This window comes from the organism of the source record quoted next, unplaced genomic scaffold, assembly GCF_019419815.1.
Source record: "Pyrus x bretschneideri cultivar Hongxiangsu unplaced genomic scaffold, Pyrus_bretschneideri_v1 Contig25, whole genome shotgun sequence".
NCBI lineage: Eukaryota > Viridiplantae > Streptophyta > Magnoliopsida > Rosales > Rosaceae > Pyrus > Pyrus x bretschneideri.
The window spans coordinates 5,132,501-5,150,951 of record NW_025999557.1 but is presented as its reverse complement, the minus strand read 5'-3'; the positions used below and the strand labels follow the sequence as shown (position 1 = coordinate 5,150,951).

General features: G+C 38.9%; 3 protein-coding genes across 4 annotated transcripts in view; all 3 read right to left on the bottom strand.

The window, feature by feature from the left end:
- Nucleotides 1–2,290: 2,290 nt before the first annotated feature.
- Nucleotides 2,291–9,463, bottom strand: LOC103967431 (peroxisome biogenesis protein 6). The gene is given in 17 exon segments (XM_048586823.1): nucleotides 2,291–2,839; nucleotides 2,964–3,044; nucleotides 3,413–3,557; nucleotides 3,665–3,786; nucleotides 3,861–3,899; nucleotides 5,166–5,276; nucleotides 5,415–5,537; nucleotides 5,627–5,713; nucleotides 5,813–5,884; nucleotides 6,058–6,306; nucleotides 6,308–6,343; nucleotides 6,582–6,764; nucleotides 6,963–7,146; nucleotides 7,449–7,590; nucleotides 7,821–8,064; nucleotides 8,182–8,814; nucleotides 9,197–9,463. Coding segments are annotated over 17 exon segments (2,808 nt in total). The 3' UTR covers nucleotides 2,291–2,749.
- A 1,206-nt stretch (nucleotides 9,464–10,669) lies between these two features.
- On the bottom strand, nucleotides 10,670–11,886 carry LOC125478572. Its single transcript, XM_048586858.1, is given in 2 exon segments — nucleotides 10,670–11,120; nucleotides 11,123–11,886. Coding segments are annotated over 2 exon segments (993 nt in total). The 5' UTR covers nucleotides 11,720–11,886; the 3' UTR covers nucleotides 10,670–10,724.
- A 6,034-nt stretch (nucleotides 11,887–17,920) lies between these two features.
- LOC125478508 (peptide chain release factor APG3, chloroplastic-like) overlaps nucleotides 17,921–18,451 on the bottom strand; it is an 8,985-nt gene continuing 8,454 nt past the window's right edge. The window contains exons 14-15 of one of the 2 annotated variants that reach the window (XM_048586693.1): nucleotides 18,223–18,306; nucleotides 17,921–18,087 (exon numbers count right to left, since the gene is read on the bottom strand). In XM_048586693.1, the coding sequence (XP_048442650.1) occupies nucleotides 18,016–18,087; nucleotides 18,223–18,306 (156 nt within the window). In that variant the 3' untranslated portion in view covers nucleotides 17,921–18,015. The remainder of the gene's footprint in view (nucleotides 18,088–18,222; nucleotides 18,307–18,451) is intronic. The other variant, XM_048586694.1, reaches the window with a different exon arrangement.

Genomic DNA, 18,451 nt, shown 5'->3' with positions numbered 1-18,451 from the left:
AATTGAACCTAAAACCCGTCACTTATAAATGAAGAAAAATATCACTAAAATGTAATACTAAATGACAAATACATTTGCACTTGAGAATTGAGACAAAAATATGCGGTGCTTTTTGTCCCATAAGTTAACAATGAACGTAACCAAAGTTCTTTGATTTTTTTTTTCACGATCAGCGGTACTATGTCTACTTAATTAGAGAACATCTTATGTTTGACTTACACGAGTGCATGTATAATATACTTTTATGGTGAGTTTGATACTAAATGGTGTCCCATTACAACTTTCTACGGGCGGGTAAATGGGGTTGATTTGTTTGCATAAAACTTTTCATGTGCTCTTAGAGTCTGTTAGATATAAATTACTTTTCTTTTTTATGATTTTATTGGGTTCGTTATGCAAATGTATTTATGATTAAAAAAAAAAAGAATTGTTATTAGCACTTCAAAAATTTTATTCTAAACTCTAAACTTTCTATATTAGAAAAAAAAAAACACTTATGAGGAGTGTAGAATGAAATTTTTAGAATGCCCGTAATACTTCCCAAAAAAAAAATCTTGCAAATACTAATAAATGCCTCATTGCATGTAAAAAGTCGAATAATATTCGTGACGTAAATCATGGAGACTAATGATAATAATTTTTATTTTTTATTTTTTATTTTTTGGGAAACTGACTAATGATAATGATTAGCAATAAATATCAGAAAATCAAAAGGAAATCAGTAAGTAGTAAAGGCAGATGTTTTTGTATATAAATGGACGGTCAGAAGGCATCAAGTAATTAGTAAGCTTATAAATAGCAATACTTATTGCAACTTAATGCTACAGTATAATGATATTTCTCTTTATTTGTAAGTAAGAGAATTTAGATTTGAATTTTGCCAAAAACGAATTTGAACTTCATGATTGCTAACTCATTGTGAGGTTTAACCCACCTCATCTCTTAGCTAGATAATATCGTTTGTTAAAAAAAAAATAGTAACAATTATTTTTTATTTTTTTAAACAAACGATATTATTTATACTAAGGGAAGAAGGTAGAATTAATCTCACAATGGGTTAGCTAATAATGTGGTTCAAGTTGTCCTTTTGACGAGAATCGAACCTAAAACCTCACTATTTACAAATGAAGAGAAATACCACTAGACCGTGATACTAAGTGACAACAATTATTTTTTATTAAAAGTACAAGGCACTAATTGGGTCCTACAAATGGGAAGCATGTCCTTCAATGTTAGTATAGGACAAGGTTTTTGGAATATACTCCTCGCTAATTATGAAAGAATGTGCTTGGATTTGTGCTCTTTAATTTGACCATCCAAAGATTCCAAACGCCAAATTGAAGCATAAATAGCATTCTTTTAGTATTTCCAATTGACAAAAAACAAAAAACAGAAGCATTTTAGTATCAGAAATGGAATTTAAACGATGTTTTGTACACGCCACTTAATACTACGGTTTCTTAATATTTCTCTTCATTTGTAAGTAAGAGGTCTTAGTTCGATTCTCGCTAAAGACGAATTTGAATCACATTATTGTCTAGCGCAGTGTGAGGCTTAGCCCCACCAACCCCACACTTATTTTACTTTGTTTTATTTTTTATTCCTCCTCCCTTTAATGCAGATAATATCGTTTATTAAAAGACAAAAAAAAAAAAAAAAAAAAAGTTTGTACACATCTTCGAAAAGTTATGATATGGTATAGTCACATGATATAATAGCAACTAGTCATGTGTTATAATACAAATGTAAGGCTAGATGGCCTCTGGCCTTAAGAATAAAATTGGATTGGCAAGGATTGGTTAGGCTAGATAGGATTGGGTTGGTAGGGATTGGTCAGATATGACTTGAAACCTGTCATCTCATATTTTGACACAACAAACAACGAACTGAACTCAAATATATTTTAATTGGTCACAACTTATTCCAACTAGACCATCAAACATGCCCTTATGGTTTGGAGTGTAGCATTAACAAATAATTCACGTGCTACAATATTGTGTGAAACATGTACATGCCCATTATCGGACATCCGTTCTTAATCGGCATGACTTTTCCTCTGGTCCAATTTATTTATAGGTCCAAGTCGACCTCATTTTATGTGTACCTTATGACGCTTTATGATACTTGGATTCCTTTATCTTAGTTTAGAATAGACTGTCAATTTGTTTTCTTTTCTTTGATACAACAATATTGTGGAGTGGAGACTTGAGGTAAGCCACATAATGAACCAACTATAATTAAGTAATCAAACTCGTCATCTACGAGAATTAAACCTAAAATATCAGAGAGAAAAAAAGAAAAGAAAAAGCATGATCCAATGAAGAATGTAGTTCTAAAGTCGACAATTTGATCCTATTGTACATTAAAGTTCAGACGATAAATCAACAAATACCTCCTTTTCAAATTAATGGTACACGCATGGAAATATTAAAGGCAGCTCCAAACCAACAAGTCTACCGCCTTTATGAGGGTCGGGAGGGGAACTTCTATCGTACGTAGCTTTACCTTGCTTTGAAAAGAGACTGTTTCCACGACTTGAACCCCTGACCTTTCGGTCACAAAGAAGCAACATTTCGATTATGCCAAGGCTCACCCTACATGCAAGGAAATACTATCTTTCCTTATTCTTCTGTTTTCTATATTTCTTTTTCTAACCTCGAAGTACAAACTGATATCATTATACACTTGATTATATAATAAGTGATTCAAAGACTAGATTCCCCACAGATCATTTTAATGTGATGGGAATTCACTTGGGAGCTCCTTCGAACTGATCACGCAGCAACTCGTACTTTCTAAGCTCGGCCATGGAGAGCGACGGAGAAAGCTCGCCTAAGACCTATAAGACGGGAGGACAAGGCAGTCAGGCGATAATCCAGAAACTGGCTTTGGAGAAGCACTTTGTATGGTAATACACATAACTATTCACATTCTTCAATCATAGTGAAGAGCAATTGTCATACCTTGATAAAATCATCATATTCGACAATAACAGAGTCCGATTGTTCATCTGTGCGGGAAGAATCTGAATCCGAACTCAAAGCCTACACGAAACCAAACGTCAGCACCAGAAAGGGAGCATGAAATACCATCAGTCAATACAGGACCATTCCTTTATCTAGTTAGGTTTATTGTGATAAAAATTTACACATGTATTGAGTGTCGACTAGAAAATGTCCAGGATGATCTTGACAATACAAGGTCCTACATCGAGCACTTGAAGGTTTTCAATCTCAGTATATGAAATCCTCGGTGTCTCAAAACTCGTTTGTTAACTGGTTTATGGGTGGATATTCCAACTTTACGGAAATAAAACATAAATGCACTTCCGCTCTTAATTACCTTACCATTTAACACCCCATATATCAGATAGCATTAACATGTAGCGAGGATATTAGTTTATCTGACTCACCTTGCGCTTTGCTGCATTAAACCAAGCGTCTGCACACAATGCGTACATGTCTGCACCAGTGAAGTTCGGGGGACATCTGTTTGCTATGGAGTAAAGTGGTACGTCTTGATGTAACTTAAACTTTCGGGTAAGTGCTTTGAGGACCCTAGAAGAGATGCCATTAAGAATGTGAAGAAAAGATTCATTGACATGCATTATTTGATTAGTCTCTTAAACATGAAGGCATGAAACCGAAAATGTGAGAATACTAACCGCTCTCTGTAAGATGCTTCAGAGTTTACTCCAACGTAAAGCAGTTTATCAAATCGTCCAGGCCGTAGAAGTGCTGGGTCAATCAAATCTGGTCTGTTGCTTGCTCCAATTATAAACAAGTCCTAGTACAAACCAAATAAAGCGTGAGGTATAGTTTCTTTCTTATTCTAAGAAAGGAAGATACCAGGACAATAACCTGTGTTGAATCGTTTAGGCCGTCGATCTCTGCAAGCATCTAGCGAAACAGAAAACTTATCACATTTAGAAAACATCAATGGAATCATAAAAAAGGGAATTTTCATGAAAAGGGCTTGGACTAAGTTTGTTTTAATAAAAACCATGCTTTAACTTTATTTAATTAAAAAGACTTAAATTTTAATGAAAAACCCTTAAATTTTAATAAAAAGGGCAAAAGAACTTAAATTTTAATGAAAAAGACATAATTTTAATAAAAATGACAAAAAATCTGATGCACGGACTCACGGTACACTGTTTATGAAACTTACTACACTGTTGATGAAACTTACTACACTGTTTATGAAAACTTACGACACTATTTATGAAACTTACGACACTGTTTATGAAAACTTACTAAAATGAAACTCTGAAGGGTCCTCTCTTTCTGCACATAAATCCTTCTCCCCCACATTCTTCTCCTTCTTTGAACCAGACTGCTCAACACCAACTTTGCCTGTCAAACTTGTAGCTCCACCATTGGCATTACGTCCCACAACTAACTGTCTCCCTTCACCATTGCCTGTTTGCAGAGACCCATCAACTCCCGAGTTTAGCGAATTCGCGTTACCATCTACACTACTATCGTTTTGGTTAATTGAATTACCAGAAACTTCAAAATGTTCATTACTTCCATCTAATCCAACCTTTGCCCATCTTCCCATCTCCCCCACACTATGACTAGCTTCTTCACTCCTCCCCTGTCTCCACCCTTTGATATCATCAAAATTCACATCCACTCCACTACTTCCCACAAACCTAAAGCTCTCACTCTCATCCACAGGATCAAAGTAATCCCAGGAAGAATCTTCATCCGGCAGAGGAGACGGTGGCGGCAGTGGAATATCCTCATCCATGTAACTACTGCTAACCGGACTGAACCTTACAGTCACAGAGGCAGCACCTCCTGACCTCATATAACTCAGCCTTGCCACATGAGGCGAGTCTGAAGCGTCGACCAAAGGTGACGGCGACAGCGAGGGGTAGGAAAATAAAAACAAAATCTATTAAACAAAAAGATGGGAGAAAAAATGGAGTGTTTGAAGTTTTGGGGGGTATGCGTCCCCAGCGCAAGTTGGAAGTGTTTGGTTTTTTTTTTTTTTTTTTTTTTTTTTTTAAAATTAGTCTTTTGTCCTTGTTATTAAATAAAGTTAGTGGGTGGTTTTTTATTTATTAAAATGTAAAGATTTGAGGCCCTTTTCATTAGTTTTCCTTAAAAAAAATTATGCGGAAGTCATGAGGAAAAAAAAAGAAAAGGAGACTTCACCTGAGAAACCACTCTGTCCATAACACCCCCAGAATCCCCCGAGGCACCACGGGCTGGAGCAAGAGAATCAAGTTCATCAAAAAATATAACACATGGGCGTGCTGACCTGGCCTGCAAAGTATGTACAATATCACTTAATCACGAGTTCAAACTTGAAATGGATGTTTTGAAATTTATATATAAAACCAATATCATAAGCTTCTTTCATTGAAGGGATACTGATCAACTGATCATAGTGGAATTCTTTACCTTCTGGAAGATGTCTCTAACATTCTTTTCTGACTCTCCTATGTACATATTGATAAGTTCAGGTCCTTTTACGCTGAGAAAGTTCAGGGAACACTCAGTTGCAACGGCTTTTGCCAGTAGAGTCTGTGGATTAATAAGAAAATCAAAGGTGGCAAAAAACAAATCACTCCAGGCGAGGAAGAGGGCAAATTGATAAGTCCAGAGCAACTTACTTTCCCAGTTCCGGGTGGACCATATAGAAGAACACCAGACCGCTTTCGTAAACCAGATGAAAACAAGTCCTTGTGCAGAAGAGGTAGCTACAAATACAGCAAAAAGTAAGTGAAGACTTCCAATTTCCAGTTACTGGAATCTTGCTAACGAACATACAAAGGCTTAGATATACAAAGAGTGCCTACCTGAACAGTATCCAGAATTGACTTCTTGACATCCTCAAGACCGCCAACATCATCCCATTTCACATTAGGGACCTATGGGAAAAATGACTTTTACAATTCCTTGTATATACTCAAAATGTTCTATGAGATTACTACTACACTGCTTGCTGATTCTAGCAGTAAATCTTTATTACCTCCCACATCAAAGATAAAACTCTTAGAAACAATAAAATATTACACTGAAGTTAGTCTTGTCTCTAAATTACCTTTGGTGTACCCAGGGCTGTTGCATTCCTTTTCTTTGAACGCTCCAATGCCTTTGTCAAGTTTTCTTTCCTCAGAACCTGAGGTGCGACTGCAGAGGACTTACTATCAGATTCCACATCAGGTCTGAGAGATCCATCTGATTCCTCCGACTTCACAGTGTCAATCAGAACATTGCCTCTGGAAATCAAGTTAGCACCAGCATCAGCAATCAAAGCATGGATATCTCTAGGCATGAAACCAGATGTCTGCTGCAACTATATCCTTTATAAACTCCTCTGAACCAGTCTGCAAATAACAACAATCTGATCCATCAAAGTCACCAATTTGATCAAAAAAAACTACAATGAATACCATGTGGAGTATCAACCAACACAAGATCAAATCATGGTTATAAGAATATATATATATATATATATAATATAATTGGTCAGCTTTTAAGAATAGCCTATGCATCATAGTTATACTTCTATTAAAAAAAACCGCACACAAAAGGTACATAGAAACAACACATTTGCTCACATACATTAGAAAAAAGTTCAGAAGCCGTTTGCAGCGACTGTGACACCATTTTCACCCTTTGTTCTTCGGTCAAAGGACCCATACTTATTTCATGGCTAAAGCAGCGTCTAATAATTGGTGGTAGACCTTCAGTACTGTCAACAGCTGCAATTAACAGCACCCGATGCCTTCCTATCTTCCCAGCATCCTGCACATGCCCCACTAAGATTAAAAATAATAAACAAAAAAGTTATAGATCAATGGACGGACACCCATGCAAAATGAATAGGCACAGATTATTAGAAATTCATATTACAACTATTTATCATTCGAGAGAATCAAAATGACTAAGTTTCTATAAGTATCCTAAACCAAGATATGTGGATCTAAAGCATTTGCATCTTACAGTATCACCATTGTGCTTTCCTTCAAAATCCATGTCTCCTTCATCAGAAATTGGCTCAGTGAATTCCCTGATAAGTGAAGCCACTTCAGAAGTGATTCCAACTTGATCACTTGGTGAACCTTCAATAGAGCCCAAATTCCGGAAAACGTCAAAATGGCGGAGAAGAAGTATTGCTGGCGAGTATCTGATAGCATAATTGGCATAAGAAAAAAAAGCAACAATATAAAGAAGAAATAATCTACAAAAACAATGATAAACTGTCAAATATAACAGAGAAAACAACGATAGAAAAGCATGGACTGGCTTCTCACAAAAGTTTGAATAAATGATGCAAAGATAATTATTGATACAGCAATTAACAATATCACTGAAAGACACGTAACAAAAATGAATACGATTGTGCCTGCCTTGCCAAGTATATGTGACAGTATTAGAGCAACGTAACTGACAAATTTTACGAGATCTAAACACTTTGTGCTGCCTCACCTTTGAGCAGTATTCAAGGTTTGAGCTAGTGAAACAGACATCCTTTTATCAGATGATGCCATTAGATTGTGACAGCTATATTCAACTACATGCAGGCCCAATCGACGAGCAATGTATCTAACAACAGTTCTCTTACCACATCCTGCAGTGAGCATTGAATCAGTACTTAATAACACTACACACTTGGGCACATGAAAAATACATCTTAACCAGAACAGACAGGTTTTTGGTCAACATCTTTGTTACTAACTGGTAATAGGTTCAAAGATGATTGCATACAGTTGCAGATGAGTGATCTTGTTAGAGACCATTCCAATTTAAACATCAAAGCCACCATGAAAAGCAAAGTACAAAAGAAAAAATCAAACTCACCTGCCAATCCGTACAGGAGAACTGAAACTCTGAATTTTGAAGATAGTGCTGATGGGCAGAGAGGCGGTGCTAGTATGGAAGCCAATATTTTTACGGTGTCCCCTTGCAAAGGTGCAAAACCTTGTTTTCCAGCAATCAATAAGTCTGGGGGTACAGCAGAAGAGACACTCCCTCCAAGCACAAGGGCTGTTTGAGAGCGATTAATTCGGAGAATGGATTCGTCTGAAGGTTCCATGGCCACAACCTAAGGATATTAATTTACCCTGTGATCAGACTTGGTACTATATGTTGAGTATAAAAGCAACCAAAGAACAATATTAAGATTCTTTTTTTGCTAGGAAGAACAATACAGGGAAATTACCTTGAAATAGATGTTATCGCTTCCATCTTGTGAACTTTGGTTGCAAGGAATGCACATCATTGACTTGCAAGTCCAATTTATACAAATACTGAAAATATCACCTCTTGCTAGAAACCTATCAACTCCAAAGTAGTTATGTAGTGCCAAATCTATCATTTCTTGACGATCTTCATATTCAACGGACGAATTTCCTTTAAGAGAGTCAAGTGTACCACATTCCGGTACCTTCACGAAAGAAGCTCTCAAATGAGAAGCATATCTCGGCAACTGAGGCTGAGGCTCCAACTGCAATCCAACTACAGAATCCTCAAGGCCTTTTCTGCTCACCTCATCATCAACTTTCTCTCCAAAATAAGATGCCAAAGTCTCTTCCCCTCTATGAACGAGTGATTTGAAGCACAATGTGTGCAAGTCAAGGTTATATGCTAATAGAGGTGATATATAGGCAACTTCCCGCTTCAACAAAATTCGATCATTTCCAGGGAAAGTACAACAAGGCAAAATAAGCATTGCGTGAGAAAATTCAGACAAGGATTGTTCAATCTCCACGGCGCAATCATGGCTGTTCGGAGGATCAAGAACAATGGCCTGAGCGGTTCTTTGTATGTTTGTCTCCACATTCTTCACAATCACCTTGTATATTCGAAATCCAGCCGAACCAGAAAACAACATAGAATACTGGTATCAATTACTAGCTGAACAGAAAATTCTAGTGTAATCTTCAACCCAAAAAATCTAACTAATGAATTTCAATCTTTCCAAAATCAAAATTTGATCATTTTAGTTTTATCTGCGAATTTAATTGGATTCAATATTCTTTAAAATCACAATTATGTATTCATAATCAACAACATTCTACCATAATTCATTCTGGAAATCGAAATTTCGATAACTTGAGACTTTAGCCGGGAAATTCAGCTTGGATTCAAGTGTAAATTCTTGTACTTTGATCAATTTTCCCGGCAACCAAACAGAAAGCAGGAAAATTTATATGAATCAACATTGGAACAAGTACCAGCGAGCCGGAGGTGATGGAGAGCCGTTTGAGGGCAGAAGTGGACAGCCCGACCAAAGCAGAGTCGTCGAGAGAAGCCAATTTGGGGCTGTTTGAAAGGACCGTTCTGTCCTTAGACAGCCGAAGAATCCCCGGCGGCAACTGCAAGCTCGTAGACTCGTCGCCATCGCCGCCGCCGTCGACTGGGCGGTCTTCACTCAGTACGGAATTGACGAGACTTTTGGTGGAAGTAAGCACCAGTGGCTTCCTCCTCCTCCTCTCCACCATTGAAATGGAAACCTATAGATACACATATAGATACATTCCAGCTGCAGATAGTACATATAATTATAGATACTGAAATAGCACGAATCGATGAAGCTCAGCGGCTGCGTGTGGCGACGTGGCTCTCGGTTTGATATGTTTTTAAAATTACTAAAAGCGTTAATAGGTGAAATATTTTCACCAAAAACGATTTCAATCATTTTAAAAACACATTCAAACAAGATGTAGTAGTCCAACCGTTTGGACATGAGTTGTTTGGGCTGGAACCTGAATGGGCTTTGTTGCTAATTGGGGCTGCACCAAAGACTACTATTAAACCTTTTGGACCGTCCAATGCAAATTTTGGAAGCTTGATTTCATTTTACGTGTTAATCTGAACGAGAGCCGTTAGATTCTAGTAAGTTAAATGATCTAACAGTTTTTATTTAGATGTGCAATCTAAACGGGCACTAGAGAAAGCCTCTTAAGCAAATTGGTTGGAGCAGATGTCGATTTGCTTTGCAAAGAATGTGACCATGACCAAATGGTACGATAAACGTATACGAAAGTTATGGCTACCATGCTCTCGATGCGGCACAATAAGATGCGAAAGTTATGGCTTACTGTGTCGTTGATGACCGCAGCAGACTCTTTCCGCCTTAATAAAAGATGAGTCTATGAGAACCTCACTTGCCTCATCAGAGCAAACGAATGAGAAACTTGCTCATTTGTATCGTATGATTCACCAAGCTTAATTAAGCATTTAACACACAATCTATGAAAGTCGAATCTTGAGACTCCTACAAACACATGGAAACAAATATCACTACACCACAATTCAAGTGGCGATACTCAATTTATTTATCAAATAAACGAATTGATTTAGTGGGTTGAATTTAACTAAATAACATAATTTCAAATTTTTTGTAACAACACGAAACACAAATTTGGACTTCCACAAGAGAGACAACACGAAACACATATCCCTTGTGCATGTAAACAGAGAGATAACTAGATCACTGGTGGTAAGCTACGATTATCCACCCACCATTGACCACAAGTTTGACTTCCACACCAGCAATGAGTTTCGAACTAGAGACCTCGGGTTTTTATTTTAAAGAAGCCTCGTAATCCGTCATTTACCACTGGACCACCAGGTCGTGATTACGTAACACAATGATTAAATTGAAGAAATTTAAAACACAAAGATCAAAATTTAAATTGAACAAATCACCGAAATTAATCTCCTTTTTCGTCATTCTCATTGAATCATACGATACAAATTTCAATTAATCAATACATCTTGGATATCCACTTTTCCTTGGTACACAAGCAACAACTGAGGAAGTTGCACTTCATGTCTACTCACAAACCTCTCCAAGAACTGCTTCTCCGCCGGATAAACCACACTCGACAACCTCAAATTCTCTTTTTCCAACCCCTTTGCCACCAGCAATTTGAAAACCAAACACCGCGGCACGATCCTCCTCTCCAAGCTCAAGCACATCACCGTCGCGCATTTCGCAATGGCGGCCGAGGACCACCCCATCTTGTTCACCAAGAAATCAATCGTCTCCGCTATCTTCTTCTCCGATTTCGTCATGCACAAGGGATTGGACCTGAAAGCAGAGAGGATCTCATCCTCCGACCAACCACATTTTCTGTAAGCCTCTTGGTTTCGTTTCAAGATTGATTTTTACCGGACATCACCCGCATTGCCGGCACAAAGTTTGATTTCTCGGGCTCGAATCCGAATTCTTTCACCTCATTCACAATCTCACTGAACAATTCATGCTTTTTCATCAAAATGTTGGGGTACTGCGCAAGCAGCAAAGCTATGGAGGATTCCGGCATCCCCAAATCTCGCAGAAGACCGATATTCGGCATCACATTTTTCGACAGATTATCGAGGAAGATCCACGGCTTGTGCTTCAGAATACTAATCACCCTCTCATCAGAAATCAAAAGGGCTTTGAGGAAATTGTAAGACGGGATAATCTGATTTTTCAAACTTATTTTCAAAAGGGAAGGATCGTAACTCACAGTTCTGGCGAGATCGAGCCTTGAAATCCCTTTGGAGGTGAAGAACTCGAGCTTGGGCAAAAGGGTCTTTTCGGCGTCGGCGGCGAGGATCAAAGGGTGGCGTCTCACGAGCTTTGAGATGTCGGCGGCGGAGAACTCGTGCGTTCTCAGGAGCTCCAGAACAGAGTCCGCTCTGTCGGAAGACCGGAGCTTAGCTTCTGGGAAGCTTCGGCGGCGGATTCCGGCGACAACCCACATGAGTTTATGAGGTATGCGACGGTGGGAGCATCGTGATCAGCGGAGATTGTGTTGGCGATTGATCTGCGGCAGGATAGATTTTGTACGGCAAATCTTGGGACGGCGGCGATTTTGGTGAGAGAGTTGAAGGGTGTCATTGGTTTGGATTTGATTTGGACGGACAGATTCTGTTTTTTGGGGTTTGGTTTCTGTCATATGGGCTGGGTAAAACCGAACCGGCGTGACCCAGACCCGATCAAACCCACCAGATCCGAACCTCAGATTTTGTAACTAAAAATTCAAAAAAATAAAAAAGAAAACGGCAGGATTCAAACCTATGATCTCTGCATAAAATTTAAATCAACCACAGTAGATAATAGCTTTTTAAATTCTTGTACGTTTTGCTCTACGTCAAAGATTTTCAAACAATTGGAAGTCTTATGCGGTGGTACCACCTAAACTGCTCAAGAGTTGGTCCTAACCCTAGTACTATATATATTACAATATATATGCTGTGAAATTGACGTGAATATTCACATAAAATAAGCATATGGAGATGAAAGATGAAATAGTAGAAGTTTGATTTTTACTATTTTAGTGTGTAAACTTCTAGATGCATTAATTGTTATTGTAGACTTTTGCACGTTAAGAACTAAGAGCATGCAATATAAAATAAAACAAACAGAAAAAGACGACGCAATATGACTACTTTCCTCCAGGTTATAGCCTATCTTTTCTAGGCTCATTTTCGACTAACATAAGTGAGAAAAGATTGATCCTCATGCTAGATTTATCTTGTTCCACTTCAACCTCCAACAAAGGTTGATCCTCATACTAGATTTAGGTCGGGCCGACTCACTCTACGTCATCTCAAAATACTGTATTTAACAATTCTTGTTTAGATGCGTGGCTGACACACCCCGACCCAGAAAGTCCACTTGGACCCTGAATCGAGTTGTGCTGGCCGACACCGTTGATTTTCGTCGACTTTCGTGGCCTCAAACCGCCACATACCATGGTTAATCAAGGTGATTCTTGGGTGGGTTTTGTAGAGGGGAATGAGAGCTTCAAGATGGTGGTGGTGGCGTCGAAAAACTCCACTGGAGTTGGCCGGAATCGACCTTGGAAAATAGGTGGTCGCGAGTGGAAAAACCCACGGGAAAGCTGTTCAGTTTTTTTTTTTTTTTTTTTTTTTCTCTTTTCTTCTTTCTATTTCTGATTGGCATTCACCTTGAATAACCAATTTCTGATTGGGGATTTAATTTAATTAACACTAAACCTTGAATAACCAATTTCGAACGTCTGTAACTATACCGTTATAATCCGGACTCGCAAACGGCTTTCGCCTATACGTTCGTACCAACGAGTACTATGAGGATATGCTAAAAGAATAAGTCTCACATCTCTCAAGTCGATGGTCAACGGAAGTCAAAGTCCTCGCCTCTAGGGCAATTTCGTAAATTCACGATTTTAAAATAAAATAAAAACGTAAAATTTAAAACGAGTTGTCACAATCGAGTGTGATCCTTATATGTATATTCTCATCCTTACCTAGCACGAGGCCTTTTGGGAGCTCACTGGATTCGGGTTCCGTAGGAACTCCGAAGTTAAGCGAGAAGGGGGTTAGAGCAATCCCATGATGGGTGACCCACTGGGAAGTTGCTCGTGAGTTCCCAAAAACAAAACCGTGAGAGAATGGTAAGCCCAAAGCGGACAATATCGTGCTACGATAGTGGAGTCGGGCTCGGGAAGTGGTCCCACCCGGGCTGGGATGTGACAATTTGGTATCAGAGCCAGGTTTCGATCCTGGGACCTGTGGGTTATGTAAATTGTCACATCCCGGCCCGGGTGGGACCACTTCCCGGACCCGACTCCACTACCGTAGCACGATATTGTTCGCTTTGGGCTTACCATTCCCTCACGATTTTGTTTTTGGGAACTCACGAGCAACTTCCCAGTGGGTCACCCATCATGGGATTGCTCTAACCCTCTTCTCGCTTAACTTCGGAGTTCCTACGGAACCCGAAGCCAGTGAGCTCCCAAAAGGCCTCGTGCTAGGTAGGGATGAGAATATACATATAAGGATCACACCCCTGGGCGATGTGGGATATCACAATCCACCCCCCTTAGGGGCCCGACGTCCTTGTCGGCACAAACGCGACCAAGGTTAGACTCTGATACCAATTTGTCACATCCCGGCCCGGGTGGGACCACTTCCCAGGCCCGACTCCACTACCGTAGCACGATATTGTCCGCTTTGGGCTTACCATTCCTTCACGGTTTGGTTTTTGGGAACTCACGAGCAACTTCCCAGTGGGTCACCCATCATGGGATTGCTCTAACCCCCTTCTCGCTTAACTTCGGAGTTCCTACGGAACCCAAAGCCAGTGAGCTCCCAAAAGGCCTCGTGCTAGGTAGGGATGAGAATATACATATAAGAATCACACCCCTGGACGATGTGGGATATCACAGTGGCCCTTATTTGGATGTATGACTTAAGGGTCGTTCGATAACAATTTCGTTTTCAATTTTTAGTTTTTGGTTTGTACTTTTTGAAAACAAGATTTGTTTGTTTTCACTTTTCATTATTATCAAACAATATTTCAGTTTTTTTTTTAATGAACAAAATTTGAAAAATGAACATTCAAACGTTTATTTATTTTTATTTTATTTTTACAAACGATATTATCTACACTAAGATAATGAGAAAGTGAACTAAGCCTCATAATAGAATAGTAATGATCTGGTTCAAATTCGCCTTCAGCGAGAATTGAAATATAAGACCTCTTAATAGGTTATCAACCTAAATATGCACTTTTGATGTGCACTAAGCTAATGTCTAGTTCACATTGGAAAAACCCAAAATCAACAGAACACGTCGGCTACTCGATATACATTATTTTTACACACCATACCTTTTTGACAAAAAACATGGGTGTTACACTCACGGTTTTTTGTCAGTTTTTACAAATTCGTACATGAATCGTTGTTCAAACTATTTATTTTCATCTTCGCCTCACCGTTAAGTTTGAAAATTAAAGTAATACTTTCTGTTAACATTCTTGAGGGTGGGACCTTATTTTAACAATATTTTGAGCCTCACAACTATATTTTTCACCTTCACCTCACCATGAAGTTTGAAGATTATAGTAATACTTTTTGTTATATTCTTGAGGGTGGAACGTCATTTTAACAATGTTTTGGGCCTCCCTACTATATTTTTCACTTATGTTTTTAATTTTTGACTTAAATAGTTTACTAAATATACATTTGTTACTCAATAAATCGTAAACTTGCTTCCAAATAAATAAATGAAATAGAAAAGGATACGATCGGTACTTACATACCGATTGTAAACAATAACTGTCGCTATCTTTTTAGCGACAGTTACAAATAATAATCGCTAGCTTTATACCGAACCGATCTTTTCAATTTTTTTCTTTTTCATTTTTTTTTTAATTTTTTGCTTATGTTTGTTTTAGTTAGTTCTCTTACCATAACAATAAACTATTCTTCAAAATATATTTTTTCATGCAAAATGACGCCCCCTCTTGCCATGCATTGCAAGGTAAAGAAAACCCTTTTCAAATTTTTTTCCCGAAACTTGATGTAAATTTTTTTCCCAATTCGGAAATGAGGGAACAAACCAATCATTCAGCAATTTCGCAACGTCTTCATCCTCGAAAGAGTCCACCTCCATAACGATAACATGACACCTTATTGACAGTCCCACACAAACTAATTAGTCCTCATTCACTAGAATATTAAAATCAAACTTCCCAAAAATCGAACAAGAAATCTCACCAATGACACGTGCTGTATCCGACTTTTGCATACAAAACCAACGCTGTTGCAACGATCAAATGAATCGCATATCGGCTGACTGCCAAATTCCGACACTCGCAAGGAGAAAACAAAACAGGGGTAGAGTAAAGTTACTTGATAAGAAGATGGGAACGTCCCTCTCTCGAGCTTCGGCGAAAGCTTGTTCTCCCCACGGATACCAATCCACCTGGTAAAACGCAGTCGAGTTTCAATCTTTCAGGTCGCAGAGCAATCCAAACAACAAAGAACAGAGAACGCAGTTCGGAAAATCAAACTTACCGGGTTGTGGGCGTGTTGCAGAAGGTAGAGGTTGTGCTCGGCGGCTAGGCGATTGGAGTGCTTGTGAGACGGGGTGGCTGGGTTGCTCAAAGTGTGCTCGGCCATGGTGAGGGGCTTGGAGGCTGAGATGGGTCGGCGGAGAATCAGTGACGAAAGGGCGGGAAAGAAAGTGGCGGGAGATTGGGGCGGTGGTGATGGAGGACAGGAGAGCTGTTTGGTTGGATGAGAGAGCAAGCGGAGTAAGAGAAGAAGAGTGCAGAAGTTGGTGCCATGCGTAGAGAGGGGGTGAAGAGGCAGCCATGTGGAGCTTGGGCTTGTTTGACGGCTGGAGGTTTGACTGTTTGTATTTGTAAAAGACAGCTGTTAATCCCACCCCCAATCCTATTTCCCCACCCCTTTATTAATTTATTTTTAATGTCATGTTTACCCCTATGTCAAATGACGTAAATACTTGAATAATCTAGAATCCTTCTCTCTCCCTCCCTCTTTCAGACCTCTCGCAATCCAGCTTCACTCTCCCGAACTTGCATCCCACGAATCTTCTTATCCATAATTCTAACCAGTTTCTTCTTATTGTTTTTGCAAAACGAAAAAGACCCAATTTCTTTGAATTTCATTTTGTTGTTAGCTGCTGCTTTGGCATAATTGAAAGAAAAGAAAAAGTGAAAAATTGAAAATTTAGCAGAAAAACGGAGAGCCCATCAACCAACTCCCCACATCCATGAGCTACCCACCCCATCCAATTTGATGGCAGCTATCCTCCACCGGCTTGACCCTTCAACCTAATATTTTCCTTCCTCCATCTCAATCAAACTCACAAATAATAAAACTCAACTTCAACCGTGGATGTCGCTCATCCTCCTCCTCCTAGTCAAAAGGACCACGTCAAGGCCTTCCCCTCCAAATTTCTAGAGAGAAACAATTGTTGCTGGTGGGAAGGAGGTCGTTGTTGAATTGAGTCAGATGATGTCAATTGTATCTAAGATATTTCAAGAATAAAAGTGGGTGGAGAAAGAGCATAAGTATTTTTAACTTTCTACAGTGGGTGGGAAAATAAGATAATGGGGTGGGTCTAGTAACACTCTTTTAAAACGACTGAAGCGTTTTTAGTAAAGGAAAGGGCCGAATTCTTTTCCACCTAATCCACCAAGTTCGGGATCCGGACCATTAAAATTTGATCAAACAGTTACAGTTGTTATAACTTTTAAAGGCCCCCTATTTGTAGCTGTTAAATCAAATTTCAACTGTCCGGATCACAGACTTTGTGGATTAGGTGGAAAGGGATTCAGAGAGGATTCCTTTCCTTCAGTAGAAGTGTGATTGGGTTTTGATTTGAAGTGCATTTTGCATCAGCACTTTTTCAGGGTTCACCTGTATTAGGATTGGTTTCAAAAACCTTGTTTGAAAGTGCTTTTAAAATGACTGAAAGTGCGTTTAATGAAATTACTTTGGAACCAATCCTTAATAAAAATGCAAGTAAATCCTAAAAAGACACTTTAAAGTGCTTCCTGCAAGAAGCACCAATTATATGCTTCTTGCATGAAGCACTTTTAAATGCTTTTTAGAATTCAAAAACATTTTTACTAAAAACGCTTTTAATTATTTTGACAACACTCGCAAACAAACCCGTTTTAAAAGCAATTGAACAATGTTCAAACACGTTCAATTGCTTTTTGGACTAATACAATTGGACGCGACTATGTGCACGCTTATTTGCAATTGAGTTCGATAGAGCAATTTGCCCGACTATTTGCACCTAAGTTCGATAGGGTCGTGTGTCCACTTAGTGACACTTGAGTTCAATAAAGCAGTGTGCCCACTTATTTGCACCCGAATTCGATAGGACAATGTTTCCACCTACTTGTACTTGAGTTCGATAAGGTAGTGTGCATGCCTCTTTGCACCCGAGTTCGATAAAGCAGTTTCCCACGTACTTGCATCCGAGTTCAGAAGGACAATGCACCCACCTATTCGCTACACGATTCTCCTATCTTTACATAAATAAAATGGAGTACAAAAATTACATAACTCAGCTATTTAACCTGTCAACAACAAATTCAACGAAAAATTCATGTGCCTGTGATTGCGTCTCGACATACAACATACGAAAAGATTGCCCCGTTTTTGAACAATTTTTTCCAGCAAAGGCTTCCTTACTATCTGATCCGACTCTGTAAATCTTCGAACAAGATTGCCGCAAAACAAGCTAGAAATTAGCCAGCGGGCGCTCCTACAGATTCAGCGAGTTCTTCCAGAAGTTCTTGCTGTTCTAAGGAAACACAAGCCTGCAAAAAGGGTAGGAATATCAGTTGCACCGCAATCGTATTGGTGAATCCTTTTTAACAAATACTGTATAACCATAATATTTATTAAGAGAAAGGGAGGACATGTCTTTAAAGAGCTTGACTGTGGAAAAATACCTGAATTGCGTTATCTATATCGCCACCAAGAAAAGAGGTGAGCTCATAGTTTGTCTTTAACCGATGATCGGTCACTCTATTGTCCTGATATTCAATAAACCAAAGAAGTGAACTTCCCGAAACATAACCAATCTTATGCAAGAAATCTCACAGACAAAATTGTTGAACACAAGTCTCGCATTGGTTACTGGTTTGCATAAGTTATTTTAGCTTTGTAGACCTATCGGGA